Raw genomic sequence first — 19717 nt, 5'->3', positions numbered from 1 at the left:
AAAAATAAAAAAACGGCAGGTGTATTGGCTGCATTTTTTAGATAAATAGTTGTATATGTTTACAAAATGTGTGCATAAGTTTTCAAAATGTACAATTTATATTTACATTTCAAGTTATAAGAATAATTTACTCAACATGTCTGTTTTTTTGTTTACAGTAAAAAAGATACTACTAGGATTTGAAGTTTGTGTGATTTCAGATCAGTTGTGTTAACACAGTATGTCAATGAAAAAACAACTAAATTCAGACACGTGAGGTCAAGCTGAAAAGAATGATACCAAACAAAGAGGGGAAAAAATAAAATGGCACAATTTGAAGGTGAAATACAAACGTAAAATCAAAAGAAGTCAAAAATGACCGGTTATATTTTGGGCCTCAGAGGGTTAATCCAACAAATCATGAAAAATTAGGTTTAGATTTTTGTGCATGACAGTGCAGATTTCTGACATTTTGTGTAATTTAAGCTGTAACGATTTTACCTTTTTTTCTAACAATAAACAGTGAAACTTAAGTTAGACTTGTGTTGGTAAATGAACCGCCCCATGTGGTGTAGCTTTCTGGATCGTATACTTACAGCGTTACATCTTTATTTATTATCCAGGCTATACAGTACATAACATCACATATTTTATGTCACTAAAGTGTTTAATTATGGGGGCTACAGAAAATAATTAAGTTATGGACTATATTTCTATGAAAAACGTGTATACTTACTGCATTTGAATCATTTTAACCATATGTAACCACCTGCATGTGTGTTTGAAAAAAAGGGCTTTGATTTTGCCACCCTCATGCCACCCTAAGAAAATTTCTCTAGATCCGCCCTTGGTCCAGTGGGTCAAATCGAATCCTTTGCGGACCAATTCTGGCCCCCAGCATTGTCTGTTTGGCACACTGCCCTATGATAATACAGAGAAAACCCAATAATCAAATGGCAACCTTTGATCAAGCCCTTGGCAACAGTGGGAAGGAAAAACTCCCTTTTAACAGGAAGAAAATTGTATAATCCGAACAGGGAGCTGGTTCCATAGAAGAGCGGCTTGATCAATGTCCCAGGACCACAGATCGCTGCTGTTACAGCACGAAAGTGGGGGTCTTCCTGCTGGCCAGCACACAGTCTGCTTTAACATCACGCTGGAGCTACCTGTGCACACCTGTCAGAGTCACTCCTCTCTGATCTTCTACACTTTCTTCCCACCTCGAGGTGGCTGCTGCTGTTAATTTAATTGATTTAGTTAGAGCCAAATTGCAATAACACATCAGAAGAACAAGCTGGAGAAGATTTCTGGTTTGGTTTGTTAAAAAAAAAATTGTCATTATGCTTTCTAAGGTTTAATATTCAATCACAATGAGAGGGGATTAACAGCTAAGGAGTTTCAAAAACAACTTATTCAGGGGAAAAAAACCCCCAAAAACAAAACAGAACACAGCCAGAGATTGAAGAGTCCATTCAGTTTCAGGAAAGTCACTAAAACCGGTAAAACTGAAGCAAATCTGTCCAGAGGGGCCGATGGCGCGATATGGCAGCCTCGCTTCTGTCAGTCTGCTCCAGGGCAGCTGTGGCTACAAGTGTAGCTGCCTCCACCAGTGTATGAATGGGAGAGTGAATGAATAGTGGCATTGTAAAGCGCTTTGGGTGCCTTGAAAAGCGCTATATAAATCCAATCCATTATTAAATCTGCAGTTTGTCTGAGAGGAATTAAAAGTAAAAAGTACGTTTTAATTCATTTAAAACAGTCATATTTGCACAAAGAATTAATACACTTTCTTTAGTTTTGATAGAGAGCGTTAATGTCAGCTGTCCGGGAGGTATTCACAGAGCTCAGGAGTCTGATTTTAAACTTTGATACTCGGCAGCTTCTTCTTTCGGACTTTTACTTTGAAGAGGACATAGTGCAACATCACTTCCCGTGGAGCGAATTTAACCCGGAAGAGGGCGGAGTCTCCTGAGTTGGGAGTTGGCTGGAACCGGAATCCAGACTCAGCGCGACCAGAACCCTAGACCAGAAATCGAGACCACCACCCAAACAGGGAGCACGAGGACCGACACGAGACTCGAGTCCGCGGAGGCTGAGACGGAGCGCGATTCACAGTTCGTCAAACTTCACGGAGAGTGAGGCATTAGCCGCCAACAGCTAACAGTTAGCTGACCGGGAAGTGAGTGCAGCGGAAGAAGGGCGCGAGCTACAGGTGTGACTGTTTCCAAGGATTCGGACAGGTAAGTGGGGGACACACGGGTAAAGCCGAGCACACTTGAGCTGAGCTAACGAACTAGCCGCTAACAGGGCGGTGTCCGCAGCTAGCTTCCGGCGCTAACGTGCTAACACGGAACAAACAGTGGCGCACACAAGAGGAAGTCAGGTGTGAAAAACGTGCTTCCGATAAAGTCGGTAATAATCGATGAGGTATGGATAAACGACCTGAGCACGTGAGAGGTGCGCGGGCACAGGGAGGGACTAAAGTTTGAGTTTTATTCAGACCAACTTTATTTAAAAAAGCCAATCATAGGGGGAGAGAACTAGAACCGCCCCCTGAACGTGTCTCTTCAGGTCAAAGCTTCAACTCTGACCTACACTTCCGATTTGATCAGTTTAAGCAGTGGTCAAAAATACGGGTGATGACCCTGTACATTAATCACACTTGGAGGATGGGTCATTGCTCAGGCCCAGCAGTGTGTGGAAATCAGATTATTAAGAATAATCAGAGTACTCTAAGAATCTCTGAGCTGAGCTCAAGTGTAGCAGTCGTTCTTACAGCCTTCAGCTTGGCGGTGTTGGGAATAGTAATAATAATAATAATAATGGATACTTTATTGATCCCCATGGGGAAATTACTTGTTTTTCTCTGCATTTGACCCATTCACTCAGTGAAGCAGTGGGCAGCCCACTAAGCAGGCGCCCGGGGAGCAGTGTGTAGGGACGGTACCTTGCTCAGGGGTACCTCAGGGTAGCCGTTAAGTGGATTCGAACCGCCGACCTTCCGATCATGGGGCGACCACTTTACCTACTGAGCTATCCCTGCCCCAATCAAGAGGCTGATGCAGCACAAGAAAGAGCCACTGGTGCTCAGGTGGAACAGCGGCTACCCATCTCAGCGGATTTATGTCAGCTGACTGCGAGGAAAATTCCCCGAGATCAACTCGTTGCTGATACCCAATCCAAATATCGGGTCCTCCCAGAGGACGCTGTTCTGTGGAGATGATCTAAAGCAGAGATTGCTCTGCCCTCTTCGTTCATCTCAGGAGCGCGAAACCCATGTTTCTCTATGGGCTGCAGGATGCCACTGGGATCTGACAGCAGAAATAACCACGCCGCCTTCTGTCTGAGCTAAGCTGTTATACTAGGGCTGTTCGATATAACGATATATATCGGATGACAATATAAAAACGTCTATCGTTTCATTTTACGCAATCGTTTGTTTTGTGGTGTTGCGAGCCCCAGCTCGGACAGTCTAGGTTTTTGTTTTGGTTCTTCATGAGTTCGAGCCATTCACGTATCACCAGCAACACAGCATATCACTAATCTTTCTTACACATTCGAGAACCGCCTGATCACTGCTTTCCGTACGGCTTGGTCACTCAAAAATACACACGTTGGTTTAATGCAACTCAGTTTTATTTATATAGCGCCAAATCACAAGAACAGTTGCCCCAAGGTGCCATATATGGTAAAGGCCCTTCAATAATGCGAGGAAAACAGAGAAAGCCCAAACAATTATATGAGCAAGGGCTTTGGTGATGGTGGGAAGGAAAAACTCCCTTTTAACAGGAAGAAACCTCTGGCAGAATCAGGCTCAAGTATGCTCTCTCTTTCTAGTCCCTGTCAGGACTCTTGCTGCAGCATTTTGGATTAGCTGAAGGCTTTTCAGGGAGTTTTTAGGACTTCCTGATAATAATGAATTACAGTCGTCCAGCCTGGAAGTAATAAATGCATGAACTAGTTTTTCAGCGTCACTCTGAGACAGGATATTTCTAACTTTAGAGATGTTGCACAAATGGAAGAAAGCAGTCTTACATATTTGTTTAATATGTGCGTTGAAGGACATGTCCTGGTCAAAAATGACTCCAAGGTTCCTCACAGTGTTACTGGAGGCCAAGGTAATGCCATCCAGAGTAAGAATCTGCTTAGATACCATATTTCTAAGCTTTTCAGGGTCGAGTACAATAACCTCAGTTTGATCTGAATTAAGAAGCAGAAAGTTAGCGGCCATCCAGGTCTTTATGTCTTTAAGACATTCCCGCAGTTTAACTCATTGGTGTGTGTTATCTGGCTTCATGGACAGATAGAGCTGGGTGTCATCTGCATAGCAGTGTAAATGTATACTATGTCTTCTAATGATGCTGCCTAAGGGAAGCATGTATAATGTAAACAGAATTGGTCCTAGCACTGAACCCTGTGGAACTCCATAATTAACCTCAGTGTGTGAAGAGGACTCTCCATTTACATGCACAAACTGGAGTCTATTAGATAGATATGATACAAACCACTGCAGTGCAGTACCTGTAATACCTACAGCATGTTCTAATCGCTCTAATAGGATATTATGGTCGACAGTATCGAACGCTGCACTGAGGTCTAGCAGGACCTCTGTGAGATGAGTCAATAAGAAGATAATTTGTAACTAGGGGTGGGCGGTAGAAACGATATAAATTTGGCCAACAGTAGAGATTTTGACTATACCGCTCTACTGCGATAGCGCATGTTGATGGTGTCATCATCAAGCTTGGTGGGTTCTTTTACATTTGAGAGAAGCTAATTGAGTCTAATAACAGATTAAATGCCATGTTGAGGCTGTCATTTTTAGCATCTACATGGATGTTAAAATCCCCCACAATAATTATTTTATCTGAGCTCAGAACTAAATCAGATAAAAAGTCTGAGAAATCAGACAGAAACTCTGTGTAAGGCCCAGGTGGACGATAGATGATAACAAGTAAGACTGGTCTCTAGGGCTGCCATGATTAGTCGACTAGTCACGATTACGTCGACTATCGAAATCGTCGACGACTGATTTAATAGTCGACGCGTCGTTTGAAGCTTTGTAAGATCACAAAAGATGCAGGAATAAGTAGCAGGATTTAAGAGTGTAATAACGGACTGAAACAGGAGATGGCAGCACTGCATGTACAAGGATGCCAGCTGGCGTTAAACCCCGAAGAAGAAGAAGCTGTGTCCCAGAATTCATAGCGCAGCCCAGCTCAGTTTCCAACAATGGTGGCAGCTAGTTAGTTTTAATGTTACTCTTATTATTCTTTCTGGGTCACAAAATAAACGTTTAACATATTTTCAGGCGAGAATGTAGCTGTGTAAACCTCAAATATCTGCTCAGTTTATCAAGACACCGCATATTTTCAAAAGCGCTCCGACCTTTTCGGAGACGTCTGTTACCCATTAGCTTGATAGCGAGCCGGGGGCTAGGCTCACTAGCGCCGTGAGAACACCGGACTCCCGGCTAATCGTTTTCAAACCCACCGCCGTCTTTCGCTACTCAGGTTAAACATGATATATGAGTCACTTAGATAACTTAAACATGTTATTGTTTGGCTTTTTTCAGTATTTTATTTGTTCCTGAGTAAATCGGTTTGGCTGAGATTAAAGTTATAGTTTTTACACAGCTGAATAAACGTCAAGCCGACAGCTGATTATCAGAAGTGTGAGATGCTCGAGAATATGTTATTTTATATTTTAGATAGCAAGGAGTTTATTAAACTCCACTGAAACAATCTGCAAACTTCATTAAAATTTAATAAACTATCATCTTGTCTTTATTTTTAGTTAGCACAGACCTTAAACACTTAAAGCTGTAAGCTAATGATAGTTCTATAAGAGCAGATGCTGCTGGTGCAATAAGCTGTACGTTTTACGCCCAATGGATGATGATCTGAGTCCACTCTGAACCCCCCTGATGACATGCAGCTCTATTTGTCACTGAGCCTCAGCAGCTGGATACTCTAACCCGGGTTAGTGACTGGCGCTGCGACATTTGTTTTAAAGGCCACTAACACAGAGCTCTTCCTGAAATGGCTCAGGTTTGGCTTCTTTCTTTCCAGCTGTTGAGCTCAGTGTTTGAATTCTTGCCTCAATGTTTGATTTTTCTCTGAGCTTCGACTGACGTGTAAATTCTGCCTTATTCTTGTTTTTCTTTTCAGGATCATTTCTAAACGGAGACATTTGGTCTGCGTTTGTGTTTACGTTATTGTAAAGTCGTGTTTACTGGCGTGGACAAGTCCGGACCGCTAACAGGTTGTAGAAGTGAGCTCCCCTTGCCCCTTTTTTTTGGATTCATGTATTTACACACAGAGCTCTGAAAAGCTCCACGTTGTGTATCACACCGCGGCTCGCTGTGTTCGCTCCCCGGCTCAGTGATAGAGGGCCTCCCTCTGACCACAGCTGTAATTATTTCACTCTTACAAAACGTCGTTTGAACGGACTTCCTGCTGATAGTTTATTTCAGAATAGGTATGTGCGGCGCTCTGTTTTACTGTGAAAAGTGTGTAATAAACTTTTTCTGTGCAGTAGAAGAAGAAAAGATGAGTGGCGGCATGAACAGCATCGAGGCAGTGAAGAAAAAGATCAAAGTCCTGCAGGAGCAGGCCGAGGAGGCTGAGGAGCGGGCAGAGCGACTGCAGAGGGAGGTGGAGAAGGAGAAGAGGACCCGGGAGGAGGTACGGCACACGCACCCGAACGATGTCCTTAAGTCACAGGCGATGACATCACGTATTTCACAGCTGTTTCCTGTCAGATGGCACGAGGCTGCGCTCCCACAGTCCTGTACTGCTGTGCATTTGTCATTGTGGGTTTAACCCTTTAAAACCGGTCGGAGTGGGCACGCTCCGTTTTGCGTAACTATTTTTAAATCTCTGTAGAACTGGAACCACGTAAGCTAGCGCAAAAAATTTTTGCGTATGAAACCAGAGGAGTTGTACTTGCATCTTATGCCATCAGCTTGCCCTAGGTCACGGTTTCCTTCCACATAACGCTTTGAAAAAACTGCATAAAAAGCACTTGCAGCAACAAAAACATAATGTTCCAGAAACACGCTTTCAGCTGTTCAAAACACTTCCTACGTTGGAATAGACGTCAGCGCGAACAATCGCATGTCCGCCATTACCTGGCCGAGACTGGAAGTGATGTCATTTTCGTGGAAAATGTCGGTTTTTTTAGCTTCAGGGCCTTATAAGCCTATACTGGTGTTTTTAAAAGTCATATTTAGTGTTATGCTTTTCTGAATAGTTTCTGGGATGCTTACAACTCAAACTGCACTGCTGGAAATAGTTTTTGATGCACATGCTGAATCTTTTGCAAATTTGCATTATAATATTTATTTTTGTTTTTCCTGCAGTATATAAAAATTATAAAAATTTCTCTAACTAGAAATATATGTAAAAAAATCAAAAACAATTTTCAATTTTCTTGTTCATTGCACTTTTTTGCAATTTATGTAGTTACTATGGACTTAATGCATACATGTTATTAAAATCTGGGCTATAACTGTTGTATTGATGTATAGCAACTTGAAATGTTCCCAAAAATGGCTCCACAGCCTGTAAAAATATAAAGATAAGCTCTGGCGGACTTGGTTCTGTGGTAAGGCTTAAAGGCTTATGTGGCACTGCATTTACCTGCCGTCAGACAGGAAGTGATGCCATTACTCGCAATCAGACTTCAGTCACAAAACAGGAAGTGTGCCTGATGCGGCTGGCTCTGATTGGTGTACAGCCTGAAGTTTAGAGCGAACTCGGCGTGTTTGAAGCAGGGCGAGATCAGGCGAGCTGTGTAGTTCCAGCAGGGCTGCAGCAGAGGGCGCTCACCTTTTCTAAGTTTATGGGCTCGCTGACACAGTCGCCTGAGTTTTTGTGAATATTTGGTCCAGCCACTTGGTTGGCTCAGCATGGTGCTGTTTTTACTCTGATTGGCTGTTTAAGCTGTCCGTGACAACATGCTGATCGTGTTTGATGATGCTGGAGGAGAATGCGTTAACCCGGCGGCCAGCGTGAACAGGAAGTGATGAAGCTCGATGAACACGTTCCTGTTGCTTCTTTAAACACAGATATATTTCACCTCTGTAATATTCTGGATGTTTATAACTGAGCTCTTATGTTTGTAAACATTTACAAATATCCTGTTTTTGTTTTTTTGTGATTAATATTTTATTGTGCTTTGAGAACACTACAGTCCACTGCAGAGACAGATTACATCACATAAAAAAAAAGCATCAGCAGAACAGTAGAGAATACAAAACCAAAATGAGGGGGACAAACAAAGCAAGAGATAAACAAACAAAAACAGCCAGCCTTTGACTATGTGGGTCTTACTGCATGCCACACCCTGACATCCCTGAGGGTGCTTCGTCAGAATGTCAATGTCAGTCCCACTCCAAGTTCTAGTCTGTTCGTTTTATTCTGGACAGATATGGATCCCACTTCAGATGGAAACTCTCCACTTTATTCAGAAGCCTGTATGACAGTTGTCCAAGTGCAGCAAGTCTCCCTAGTTGAATATGCCATACAGAGACAGGTGGGGTGGAAGGGGCCTTCCACTGGGAAATAATGAGTTTACGCCCCAGCATCAATGCAGTCTGTACCCACAGCAGCCTTAGGCGGAGCATATTTAAGGAGTGATGGGTCCCCCAAAACAAATAGTCTTGGTGAAAAAGGAATATCCCATCGTATGGTTGATTTGATAAAGTCATGTATCTCAGTCCAAAAGATTTGGGTTTTAGGACAGCTCCAAAATCATATGGGTCAATGTGCCTACCCCAGTCTGACATCTGCATGAGGTTCGCCCTATACAGTCTGTGTGGCGACCAGTAAATTCGGTGTAGTAATTTAAATTGGATTAGTGTCCTTCTAAGTTCCCTGGACACCTTTTTACTATTCTGCAAAATTGCAGTCCATTCCTGATCTGTAAAAGCCACACCAAGGTCAGATTCCCAAGCTAACTGGAGGGCGGGTAGCCCTTTACTCGTGCCCTTAACAAGCATTGAGTAATATTTAGAGACTTCACGACCTCCCCCAAAGATTTTTTTGATGTAGCTGAGATATTCAATAGTTGGAGGTGGTGTTTAGGGGGAACCAAAAGTTTTGAGCAATAAGTGCCGGAGCTGCAAGTACCTCCAAAACTGACTCTGTGGCAACCAAAACTGCTTTAAGGTCGTTGAAGGACTTGAGAATACTCCCCTGATACAGGTCTCCGAGAACAAGTATCCCAGTCTGGACCCACAGTCTCCAGAAAAACGGAAACTTATTAATGCAGAGTTTGGGATTGAGCCATATGGAAGCCTCAGTGTGAAGGTGGGAGTTAAAATTTAATAGCAAGGCCACCTTCTTCCAGACCGTCTGCAGAACCGGAAGAATGGGGTGGGTTTGTATATCTGGTGGGAGCTTGGTGGTTAAAATGTGCATCGGAGGGAGTGGTGAGCACAAAGTACTCTCCAGACTAAACCATGGGGGGGCTCGTTCTGGAGGGAGGGCCAGTGAACCATGTGTCTCAGACCGAAAGCATAATGGTAAAACAGTAAATCTGGGACCCCCAGGCCTCCCGACTCCACTGGTTGCTGTAGCTTTTTAAGCTTTATTCTAGGGCGTCTGTTATTCCATATGAATTGGTTGCACAATCTGTCAAATTGATGAAAATATTTTGATGGGATTTTTAGCGGGAGTGTTTGTAGTAGGTAATTAAATTTTGGAGCACAATTCATTTTGATGATGTTAACTTTACCCCAAAGGGTGAGGAACAAAGGGGACCATCTACTTATGTCGGTTCTGAACTTGTCCAATAGAGTTTCAAAACTAGCCTGAACTATGTTGTATAACAAACGGGGGAATGTAATGCCCAAGTATTTGTTACCGGTCTGAGGCCAGCTGAAATCCCCCGGCTGGAACAGGGTTTTGGGGCAGAAGGCTGTCAGAGGGAGCGCTTCAGACTTTGACCAATTTAGTCTATATCCTGATATATTAGAGAACCGGTTAATAATTCTTAAGAGAGCAGGTAGAGAGCGTTCTGGCTGCGATATTAGGACCAGGCCGTCATCAGCATAGAGCATCAACTTGTGATTATTATTGTGGACCTGGATACCTGGAGAATCAGGGTCTCTACGTATTGTTGCTGCCAGAGGCTCTAAAGCTAGAGCAAAAAGCAAAGGACTCAGTGGGCAGTCCTGTCTTGTACCTCCGTGGAGGTCGAAGGACTGTGATACAATACGGTTCGTTAGTATTGATGCTCTTGGATTGTTGTAGAGAAGTTTGACCCACCTTATGAATTTTGGGCCAAAGCCAAATGCTTCCATTACACAAAATAGAAGTATTTTAGTATTTTTAGTATTTTAGTATTTATTTATTTATTGTCATTGTCAAGAACAATGAAATTGCGTTTGGGGCTTCCATACAACCCCAAAAAAAGAAGAAAATAATAAATACCCCTTAAAACCCAAGTGTACATATTTAACCCAGTGTGACTCCAATGCAATAAGACAATCCTTAGCAATAATGTTCGTAGAAATTCAGACAAAGACCTGAGAAACATGACAAAATACAACAATGCAACCCATTCAATATTATTGTACTGTGAGATATGATATCAGATATGATAGTTATCTATTTAAGAAAGAAGGGGGGGGGGGCAGGAGGGGGAAGAGAATAAAGATATGATGCACCAATGCAGACCAGTTCATTGCTATTAAGAAGTTGGATATGGTTATTGTCCGTGAGAGGGGGGCAGAGGAAAACGCCACTCCACCCTGTCGAATGCTTTCTCTGCATCCAGGGAGAGGGCTATAGCTGGAGAAAAGTCCCCCGTAGAGGATTTATCCTGGGTTGTCCACATAATATCAATTAGGCGTCTAATATTATCAGCAGAGCTGTGGTCCGAATAAAACCAACTTGGTCGGGGTGTATTAAGTAAGTCATGACCTCATCTAATCTGGTTGCTAGTACCTTAGCTAAAATTTTGCAATTGCAATTGATCAAGCTTATTGGTCTGTAACTCTTACAGTCAAGCGGGTCTTTGTTTTTCTTTAGGACAAGCGAAATAAGTGCCTCTGACAGTGTTGGTGGCAGGCTGCCCTTATCCAGGGCTTCCTCAAACATTTGCAGGAGTAAAGGGAAGAGCTCATCTGCAAAGTTCCTGTAAAACTCGGCTGTAAACCCATCCAACCCAGGGTCCTTGTCAATTGGAAGGTTTTTGATTACCCTTAAGATCTCTTCCTTTGAAATTGGGGCGTCCAGGGAGTCCACCTGTGTCCTAGAGAGAGTTGGGAGGTTGAGGGGGGAGAGAAAACTGTTAATTTCCTGAGAGTTTGCTTGTATTTCTGAGTAAGGCAAGGCAAGGCAAATTTATTTGTATAGCACAATTCAACAACAAGGTGATTCAAAGTGCTTTACAGAGACATTAGAAACAAAAACAAATAAAAAGTATGATTTAAAATTGATTAAAACAAGCAAACAAACAAACTAAACACACACATTTCACACCTGTTCGCGCGATCTGAACCCTTATCGTAAGGGGAGCTACCAGTCCTTCTGTGGACGAGCTACTTTCTATTTTAAATTCCCTGAATTTAAAATACTCTCTAGACCCAGTTGGGGAGCTAGAGTAGAGGAGTAGAGTTGCATATAGAAATCTCTAAAGGCTTCATTCACTTCAGAGGGTTTTGACACCATAGTGCCATCCTGTGCTCTAACTGCTGCTATGATAGTCTGAGCTTCTTTTTGTTTAATATATCTTGCAAGCAGTTTACATCTTCGAAGTATTTCTGCCCGAAATAGAGAAAACTCCATTTTCTGAGTCAAAATTGAGTTAAACTCATATTTAAGTCTAGTTAGGTGGGTCAGATTTGCCGAGCTCATGTCTGCCTTAAAAGCGGCTTCAGCTATGGCAATCTTCCTCTCCAGGTCTATCTGCTTGGTCAGAGCAGTTCTCTTCTTATATGAGGCATGCTGGATGATGAACCCTCTAATAAAGGCTTTCAAAGCTTCCCATGCTACACCTGCACTGGGAGCTGTAGAGAAGTTAATTTCTATATAAGAATTGATCTGCTCTCTCAAGGAGTGGAAAAAGTTGGGATCATGTAAAAGGCTTGAGTTTAGCCTCCATCTGGGAGACTTGGGGGGGCTACCAAATGAGCTCAGAGGCGTGGTCAGAAACGCGTATTCTACCAATAGAGCAGGACATTGCTGAGGGCATGATAGAATTTGACACAAGAAAATAATCTATTCTTGACAGAGTGTTGTGGGGGGCAGAATAAAAGGTGTAATCTCTGGTGGATGGGTTGAATACTCTCCATACGTCCACCAAACCCAAGGTCCTACACATTTTTATAGCGACCGACGCTGATCTAGAGTGTCGCTGTGAGGGAGTGCTTCGATCCAGTATATCATCCATGACCAAGTCCCCTGCTATCAGGATTGGGTAGTCGCCCATATCACAAATTTTGCATTCCAAGTTTCCAAAAACGGTGGGGTCGTTGATGTTTGGTGCATAGATATTGCTTAAAATCATCCTATGGCCTTGAATCTCAGCCAAGAGTATCAATGTCCGCCCATCTTCATCCTTAACCATCCGGGAGCATTTAAACTGTAACTGCTTATGAATTAAAATTGCGACACCCCTACTCTGACTGCTGCCACACGAAAAGAATACCTGACCAACCCAATCACGGCAAAGTTTATCTGACTCTTGGGGAGACAAGTGAGTCTCTTGAAGAAAGACAATGTCAACTTTTTTTGATTTGATAAATGTCATGATTTCTTTTTTTTATTGAGTGGTTAAGGCCCTTTACATTCCAGGTCATTAAAGTAAGGGCCCTTTGTGGCTTATTCGCCATCATGCAATACGTGTCGGACATATAACCGTGGGGTAACTTATTATTAGAACCAGGAGTTCAGTACTGAGTGGACAATATTTGGAAGGCTGGCTGTAAGAAAAATTGGGGGGGGGGGGTTGGAAGTAAATAAAAATACCAACTGATAAACATTTAAACAGATACGTCTGGGGCAACCAAGAACACTAGTCACCCTCAGGTGGGCTATGAGCCCCAGAAAGCAAAACATAAACTTTATGGTCCGTGACTCTAACCAGTCGAACAGTCATAAACAGGACCTGTCGCCAGCAGCATATTAAATCAATGTAATATGAGGAAAACAGTCATTCCGGGACTTAGCTAGCTGAACAAACTGAAAAGGGCTTCATAACAACTGAAAAACTTACAGGAATTTAATAGTCTTAGTGAGCTTCGAATCCTCAGAAGCAGCACAACTGAATAACTCAAATAAAACTGCGAAGCCCTATAATATTGAAACTAAACAGTTAGGAGGTGCAAAGTATATCGTGTATAGCATGTTAATTAAAGCTAGGGCAAGAAAGAAAAAAGGAAAAGAAAAAGGGTAGTGTTTAAATCCAAGCCCTGACTGTAAATATCTCCCTTAAAGTAAAGACAGAATGTAGTCCTGGGCTTTTTTTTTTTTTTTTTGTGTCGGTAAACTCACGTCTGCCCTTTTTCAGCACCAGCACCGCTGGGAACAGTAGGGAGAACTTTATCTTCCTTTGGTGCAGCAGCCGTATACAGGGATTAAATGCCGCTCGTTTGTCCGTGACAAGTGCACTCACTCCAAGAACCGTATAATTATAAATATGAGCGTGGTGAAAGTTGGGCAGCATGCTAACGTCTTTTGTCCACTCTGTGTGCTCGTAAGGGTCTAACCCTTTCACCCCTTTGATTTTTTTTTTTTTTCCTCATATCTTTTCTTTGCCTTTTTGTCGAGTCTGTCTTTGTACGGACCGGCATTGTTCTCCTTCGTTTTGTACATACCTTTTTTGGGCGGCAAAGAAAAACCAAGAAGGTATTGGAACTGGAGAATGAACGTTTTGCGGTGCTGCAAATGCTTGCATGTGATGCGGTACTTGGATTGTTTTGCCACGAGTTCCCAGCATGCAATGTGCGAAAGTCGCGTGGTCTGTCAATCTCTATTCAAGCTGCCATCTTGACCGCCTACGTCACCGGACTCCACAAATATCCTGTTATTTATCTTACTGTTGTTGTGCTGCAGCGACATCATTTCCTCCGATTATCAAAGTGTTGTGAAAATGCCTTGATTGATAGGTGCGTTGACTCACGCACATCTGGAGGTGGCTCACATGTGGTTCCTTCCTCACAGTGTGCACAGCCTCATTTCTACCTGTTACAGTAAATATCCAGTACCCTTCCTGTCAGCGGAGTGTGTACTCTGAGTACTGCAGTACACTGTGTGTGTGTGTGTGTGTGTGTGTGTGTGTGTGTGTGTATCAGGGCGTGACGCGCTGATAAACGGCAGCATGAAGCTGCTGATAACACACACTTGGCTGTGTGACCTGATGCGTACAGGAAACCTGAGCCGTTTCACTTCCTGTTACCTCCAGATTAAAGGTGCTGGATTAAAAAGGCTGCAGTCTGCTTGTGCGTTCTGCTGCTGAAACTCGACTTTAAGCAGAATTAAAGTCGAGTTTCATAATTTAAGAGTAAATAGACAAACTACAGTTAAGCTTTGTTTTTGTTTGTGAATCATGAAATCAGAAACATTATTTATAAAACAGATGATTCCTGTGTCATTTCCTGTTTGTGCTCCTGAACCAGAGCAAGCTTGTTATTACTACAATAACAATGTTTCATAACTAGTAAAAACACATTTTTAGCTTTAAGTATTTCATGTGCAGCTGTCACTGTGTGTGCGCGCACCTGTGTGTGTGAAAAGGAATTTTATTGTGAAAGGAAGGAACAGGATGGGGAATGACCGGATGTTTGCGCCCCTGGGGGGTTAGAGGTCGATGTGTCAGCTGACCTGTGTCTGTCTCCCCGCAGGCGGAGGCCGAGGTCACGTCTCTCGGTCGACGTCTGCAGCTCAGCGAGGAGAACCTGGACCGCACTCAGGAGAGACTCGCCGCCGCGCTGCACAAGCTGGACGAGGTTGAGAAGGTAGCCGACGAGAGCGAGAGGTCAGAGGGCGCTTGTATTCCACAAATACTGCAAAGTACTACAGCTTGTAATAATACACAGTAATACTGTGGCAGTACTATGAGAAGCACTGCAGGATTTGTAGGATTTGTTTGTAGCTGTTTTACACAGCAGCAGTGCTGAGAAGGTCAAAGGTTAAATGTGATCACATAACTTTGTCCACAATCAGGGGGATGAAGGTGATTGAGAACAGAGCTCTGAAGGACGAGGAGAAGATGGAGCTGCTGGAGGTGCAGCTGAGGGAGGCCAAAACCATCGCTGAGGAGGCAGACCGCAAGTATGAGGAGGTACTGCACACGCTGCTACTGGCATTACCACATAGTTAGAGCAGGGTGATATGACCCAAAATATTTATCACGATATACATCTGAAAATCTGCGATAACGATATAATTGACACGAGACAAAATACTTTACAACTCCACAACTTTATTAGTGCAAAAAAAAAATCAAAGTATTTTCACTTAAACAAGCAGCTGTTTTATCTGCATTAAAGTTATATAAACATGTAACAGTGCAAATGCAAACTCCTCGCTGACAGTTTAACCAAAAGGCATTTCCAGTGGAAACTGGCCGACATATCCTCAGCATAACCATGTATAACATCCACAACACTTAAAAAGAGGTCATACACACACAGTACGGTAACATTATGCTGAAGCACAGTACGTATCACTCCGCGAGGCTCCGCCTACGACAGCCGTAATGCTCCGACAATCCATCAAGCGGTGCGGCTTTGTAGCTTAGCAAAGTCGTACTGAAACATCTGACAGATTGTCGAGCGCCGTGCACATAAAATCGTTTCGAGGTCAGTAAACACAACCAGAGTTCATACATAAGGCACACGGGATTATAAGGGGCTCTGTCGACTTTCAGACAAATCAAAGGATTGATTTTAAGTGCGCCGTATTTTCCAAACAACACGGTAATAACGACGGCCCGCTAGCATGCGCTACCAAAAATAGTGCTTTGTTGTGTATCTGACGGACGAAAGCTAAACCAGTTCCACACCAGTGAAGCTGCAGCGTTTTTACAAACCAGTTCAGGTTCATTGTTTCATTCAACGATCCGCTTTCACTCTTCTCGTTCTGCGTCGCCGCCATGTGCGTATGTAAACAAAGGCACAGCGCATGCACGTTTTACCCATATTCTATCGCCATATTATACATCTATCGGTATTACCGTGAACGGTATGATATGACCCAGCCCTAGTAGTACATAGTGGTGTCGTACACAGGAATGCAGTGTGCTGTTTGATTGACAGGTGGCTCGTAAACTGGTGATGGTGGAAGGAGAGCTGGAGCGAGCTGAAGAACGAGCGGAGCAGGCCGAGAGGTTCTGCACACACACACACACACACACACACACACACACACACACACACACACACACACACACACACACACACACACACACACACACACACTTTCAGAGCCACTTTATTAGGAACACCTTGGGGACCACACAGGTGAGTTTCGAGCGGGTAGGTGTTCCTAATGAAGTGGACATACCTGCCTCTGTAACAGCATGAAGCTGCTTTGACACACCTGGTAACTTTGACATCACATTGATGTGATGCCACACTGCTTCTGTAACAGCTCCGCCTCTTTCTCCCTGTCTGTTTCTACGGCAACTGTCTGCATGCCCTGCTACCTGCCTCCACCTGTCTCACAGTAAGGTTCGGAGGTTGGAGGAGCAGCTGAGGAGCTTCGATCATTCGCTGAAGAGTCTGCAGGCGTCCGAGGATAAGGTACTGAGGGTCACGTGACCTGGACCTGCTGACCGAGTGAAGCTCCTCCTCCTGACCTCCCACTGCCTCCATGATCTCTGACCTTTATCTGCTGCTTCAGCTCCTCCTCCTCACCCTCCTCCTCTTGTTGCTCTGCATGAATCTACCTGCAGGCTCAATGACACCTGACAGTGCGCGCGCACACACCTGATGACACACACACAAACTCATAGGGTGCTCAGATGGTGTCGGGTTGATTAAAATGCTTCTAGAAGCAGTTCTCGTCACTCGGCAGCCATCTTGATAACAGGATGTCAAGCAGCAGGTGAGGTAGAAATGTAAATCAATGGCTTTGTTGGCATCCTCATGACTTGAAAACAAAGGGGCGGAGCCTACAGATCACATTTATGGTGTTCCACCTTGCACCTGTCTGCCTGGCGACAGAATACATCATCAGTTCCGTACCTGGCAATCTCTCAGAGCAGCACCTGTGCAGGTGTGCTGCTCCGTCTAAGTCTTGAGGCAGGAACATTAAAGATGGGGACCGTATGAACAGTTGGGTCAGGCTCATAACATTTCCAGGTTCTGCTGAGTGCATCCTGCTTTAGTCGGAAGGTACCGTAGTTGATACCTGACACCACCTGAGCCTACCTGCCCACATGCCTGTCTGACACACTGTGTCCTCTGATGTGACCTTTGACCTGCAGCAAGACCCGGGTGTTGGAGGAGGAGCTGAAAACTGTGTTCACAAGTGCAAAGTCTCTGGAGGCCCAAGCCGACAAGGTAGGAGGAGGGGGTGGGGCTTCATGGCACAGGTAATTCTGCCGGGGAACGGAGCCGGTGCAGTCTCTGGAACCAGAAACGGTTCAGCCTCACACCTGTGTGCTCACCTGTGTGTACCTGCTCTCTGATTGGCTGCTGTCTCTGTGTGTCAGTACTCTCAGAAGGAGGACAGGTATGAGGAGGAGATCAAGAGTCTGCGCAACAGACTGAAGGAGGTGAGTGTCATGTTCACCTGTGACGTCACGACCTGTTGGAGAAACTCGATTTGTTTCTTCTTTTCACAATAAAAGCTGTCAGCTGCATGGAGGGAAGCATCTGAATAAAGTCAGCCAATCGTCGGTTTAAGGCTAAGTGTGTAATGTATTTTCAATTTTATAATTAAGGTCTGAGACTTTGTCTGAGGTCACGAATATTAACTCATTCACTGCCATTGACGTCTATAGCCGTCAATTGCAGTGAATGAGTCAATGGGTCTAACTCATTCACTGCCAATGGCTGGCAGTGAATGAGTTAAACAAGATTAATGTGACCATAAAGTGTGATGTTTTATTTTGAAAAAAACTAAACAAAAAATATCTTGAAAGGGTTTAAGAAAGTATAAAACCAGGACGTACGAGCGTTTTCAGTTTGACTATTTATCCTGCACAAAACAACAAACCAGAGCGACCAATCAGGGTTCTGCAACAGACCAGCTTTTCACATTCTCCCCCGTGTGTATTTCCCTTTTGTCATCCGACTTCCTGTGTTTCAGGCTGAGACCAGAGCTGAGTTTGCCGAGCGCTCGGTGGCCAAACTGGAGAAAACCATCGACGGTCTGGAAGGTGAGGCCCACGATCAATATTCATCACAGACAACAAGTGTTATTTGTCACATACACAGTACAACATGTGTCCGAGCTGCGGACAGCCTGCAGACTTAGCTGCGCCATTCCAGGTTTTAGCATGGTTTTCTAGCAGGACCCTTACTGAATACAGGGCGAACTTGCAACTCCCGCTCCAAAGGCATATAGTCTTACCACTACACTATCAGCTGCCAGCTGAGGTCACAAAGTAAAACTGTAAGACCTCAGAGACCAGCCTGTGATTGATGTGATTGGTCATTGACTGGTTGGCCCCTCCTCTCTGTGTTGCAGATGCTTTGACTTCTGCCAAGAACGCAAACCTGGAGCTCCAGGCGACCCTGAACCAGACCATGGAGGAGCTCAACTCCTGCTGAACCTCTGGCTCCGCCTTACCTGACGTGGATGTCAGGAAACTCTGTGGCCAAAATATTCCTCTTCCCTTTCTTCCTCTGGCTCAACCCCTTTTGTCACTGGCCCCTCCCCTTTTCTCTGCTTGCTGGAGGTCAAAAACTAGATCCTCTGATCCTGCTATGAGAGGAGTGTGGGAGATATTTCCTCTCCAATCTGGCCCCTCCCCCTCTTTTCTCACATTCCTACTTTGAACTTTTTCTGCACAGTTTGCTTTGCCTCCACCCCAGTCATGTTTTTGTAATAATGAGTGACTAACAGCCCCGCCCCTCGTTAACTAATGACTAATGGCGTGTTTGTCTTAACGGTTTGTTGTTCCTGCTTTAGTTCACTTTGCCACAATAAATATTGATGACTGATTGATGAAAGCCAATCTTCTGTTAGCCAATTAATTATTGTTTTTGTCTTCTGGGGTGTGGCTTACTGGAGTGACCAATAACGGAGGCATTCAACTGCCAAATATGGTGAACAAAGGGGCCAATCACAAGCCAGACACGCCTCCTGTTTTCTTTGACCTTAGGACAGAATCAAAGTTAAGAAAAGTGATTACCTGGAGGCAGGTGCTGTCATCACTGATGATGTCACAGTTCATTGTAATAAATCGTGAAAGTGAAACAGGATTTTATAAAATAAAAGTACCGTATGTAGAACCAAACAGAGTCTGGGGGTTATTGATCGATCGACTCATTTTCCTCTGAAACGGTGAGGCAGCTGTGAAGTTGTACTGCAGTACAAATACACGTCCGCAGGAGAGTTTAAAAACTGACACCAGGTCAGTTTTAGGCTCAGTCTTAAAACCTGGTCACGTTCTAGTGACTGAAAGTGCAAACTTGGGTAAACTTTCAGGCTTGTGGAACAGGCGTGTGCTGAGAGCCGGTGAAATGGCTCCTTTTACTACACCAGCGTTGTCTTCCAGCTGCAGAGCCACGTTCATTCAACATCTGCTGGACTAAAGTAGGAACTGCAGAGTT

At 44.0% G+C, this 19717-nt stretch overlaps 1 protein-coding gene across 3 annotated transcripts; it reads left to right on the top strand.

Moving 5' to 3' along the window:
* The first annotated feature begins 1915 nt into the window (after positions 1-1915).
* Positions 1916-19401, top strand: LOC143421214 (uncharacterized). Of its 3 annotated transcripts, none has more exons than XM_076890432.1 (9): positions 1916-2219; positions 6520-6665; positions 14834-14967; positions 15156-15273; positions 16250-16320; positions 17422-17497; positions 17650-17712; positions 18249-18318; positions 18630-19401. In XM_076890432.1, the coding sequence occupies exons 2-9, from the start codon at positions 6531-6533 to the stop codon at positions 18710-18712; spliced, it is 750 nt and encodes a 249-aa protein (XP_076746547.1). In that variant the 5' UTR covers positions 1916-2219; positions 6520-6530; the 3' UTR covers positions 18713-19401. The 3 variants fall into 3 exon arrangements, with proteins under 3 accessions (XP_076746547.1, XP_076746546.1, XP_076746545.1); XM_076890431.1 differs by lacking the exon at positions 17422-17497 and adding an exon at positions 16660-16735 and having other exon boundaries at positions 6517-6665; XM_076890430.1 differs by having other exon boundaries at positions 1917-2219; positions 6517-6665.
* Positions 19402-19717: the final 316 nt, after the last annotated feature.

Source organism: Maylandia zebra, linkage group LG11, assembly GCF_041146795.1.
Source record: "Maylandia zebra isolate NMK-2024a linkage group LG11, Mzebra_GT3a, whole genome shotgun sequence".
NCBI lineage: Eukaryota > Metazoa > Chordata > Actinopteri > Cichliformes > Cichlidae > Maylandia > Maylandia zebra.
The sequence above is the reverse complement of the archived record's forward strand: the minus strand, read 5'-3'. Positions and strand labels throughout refer to the sequence as shown.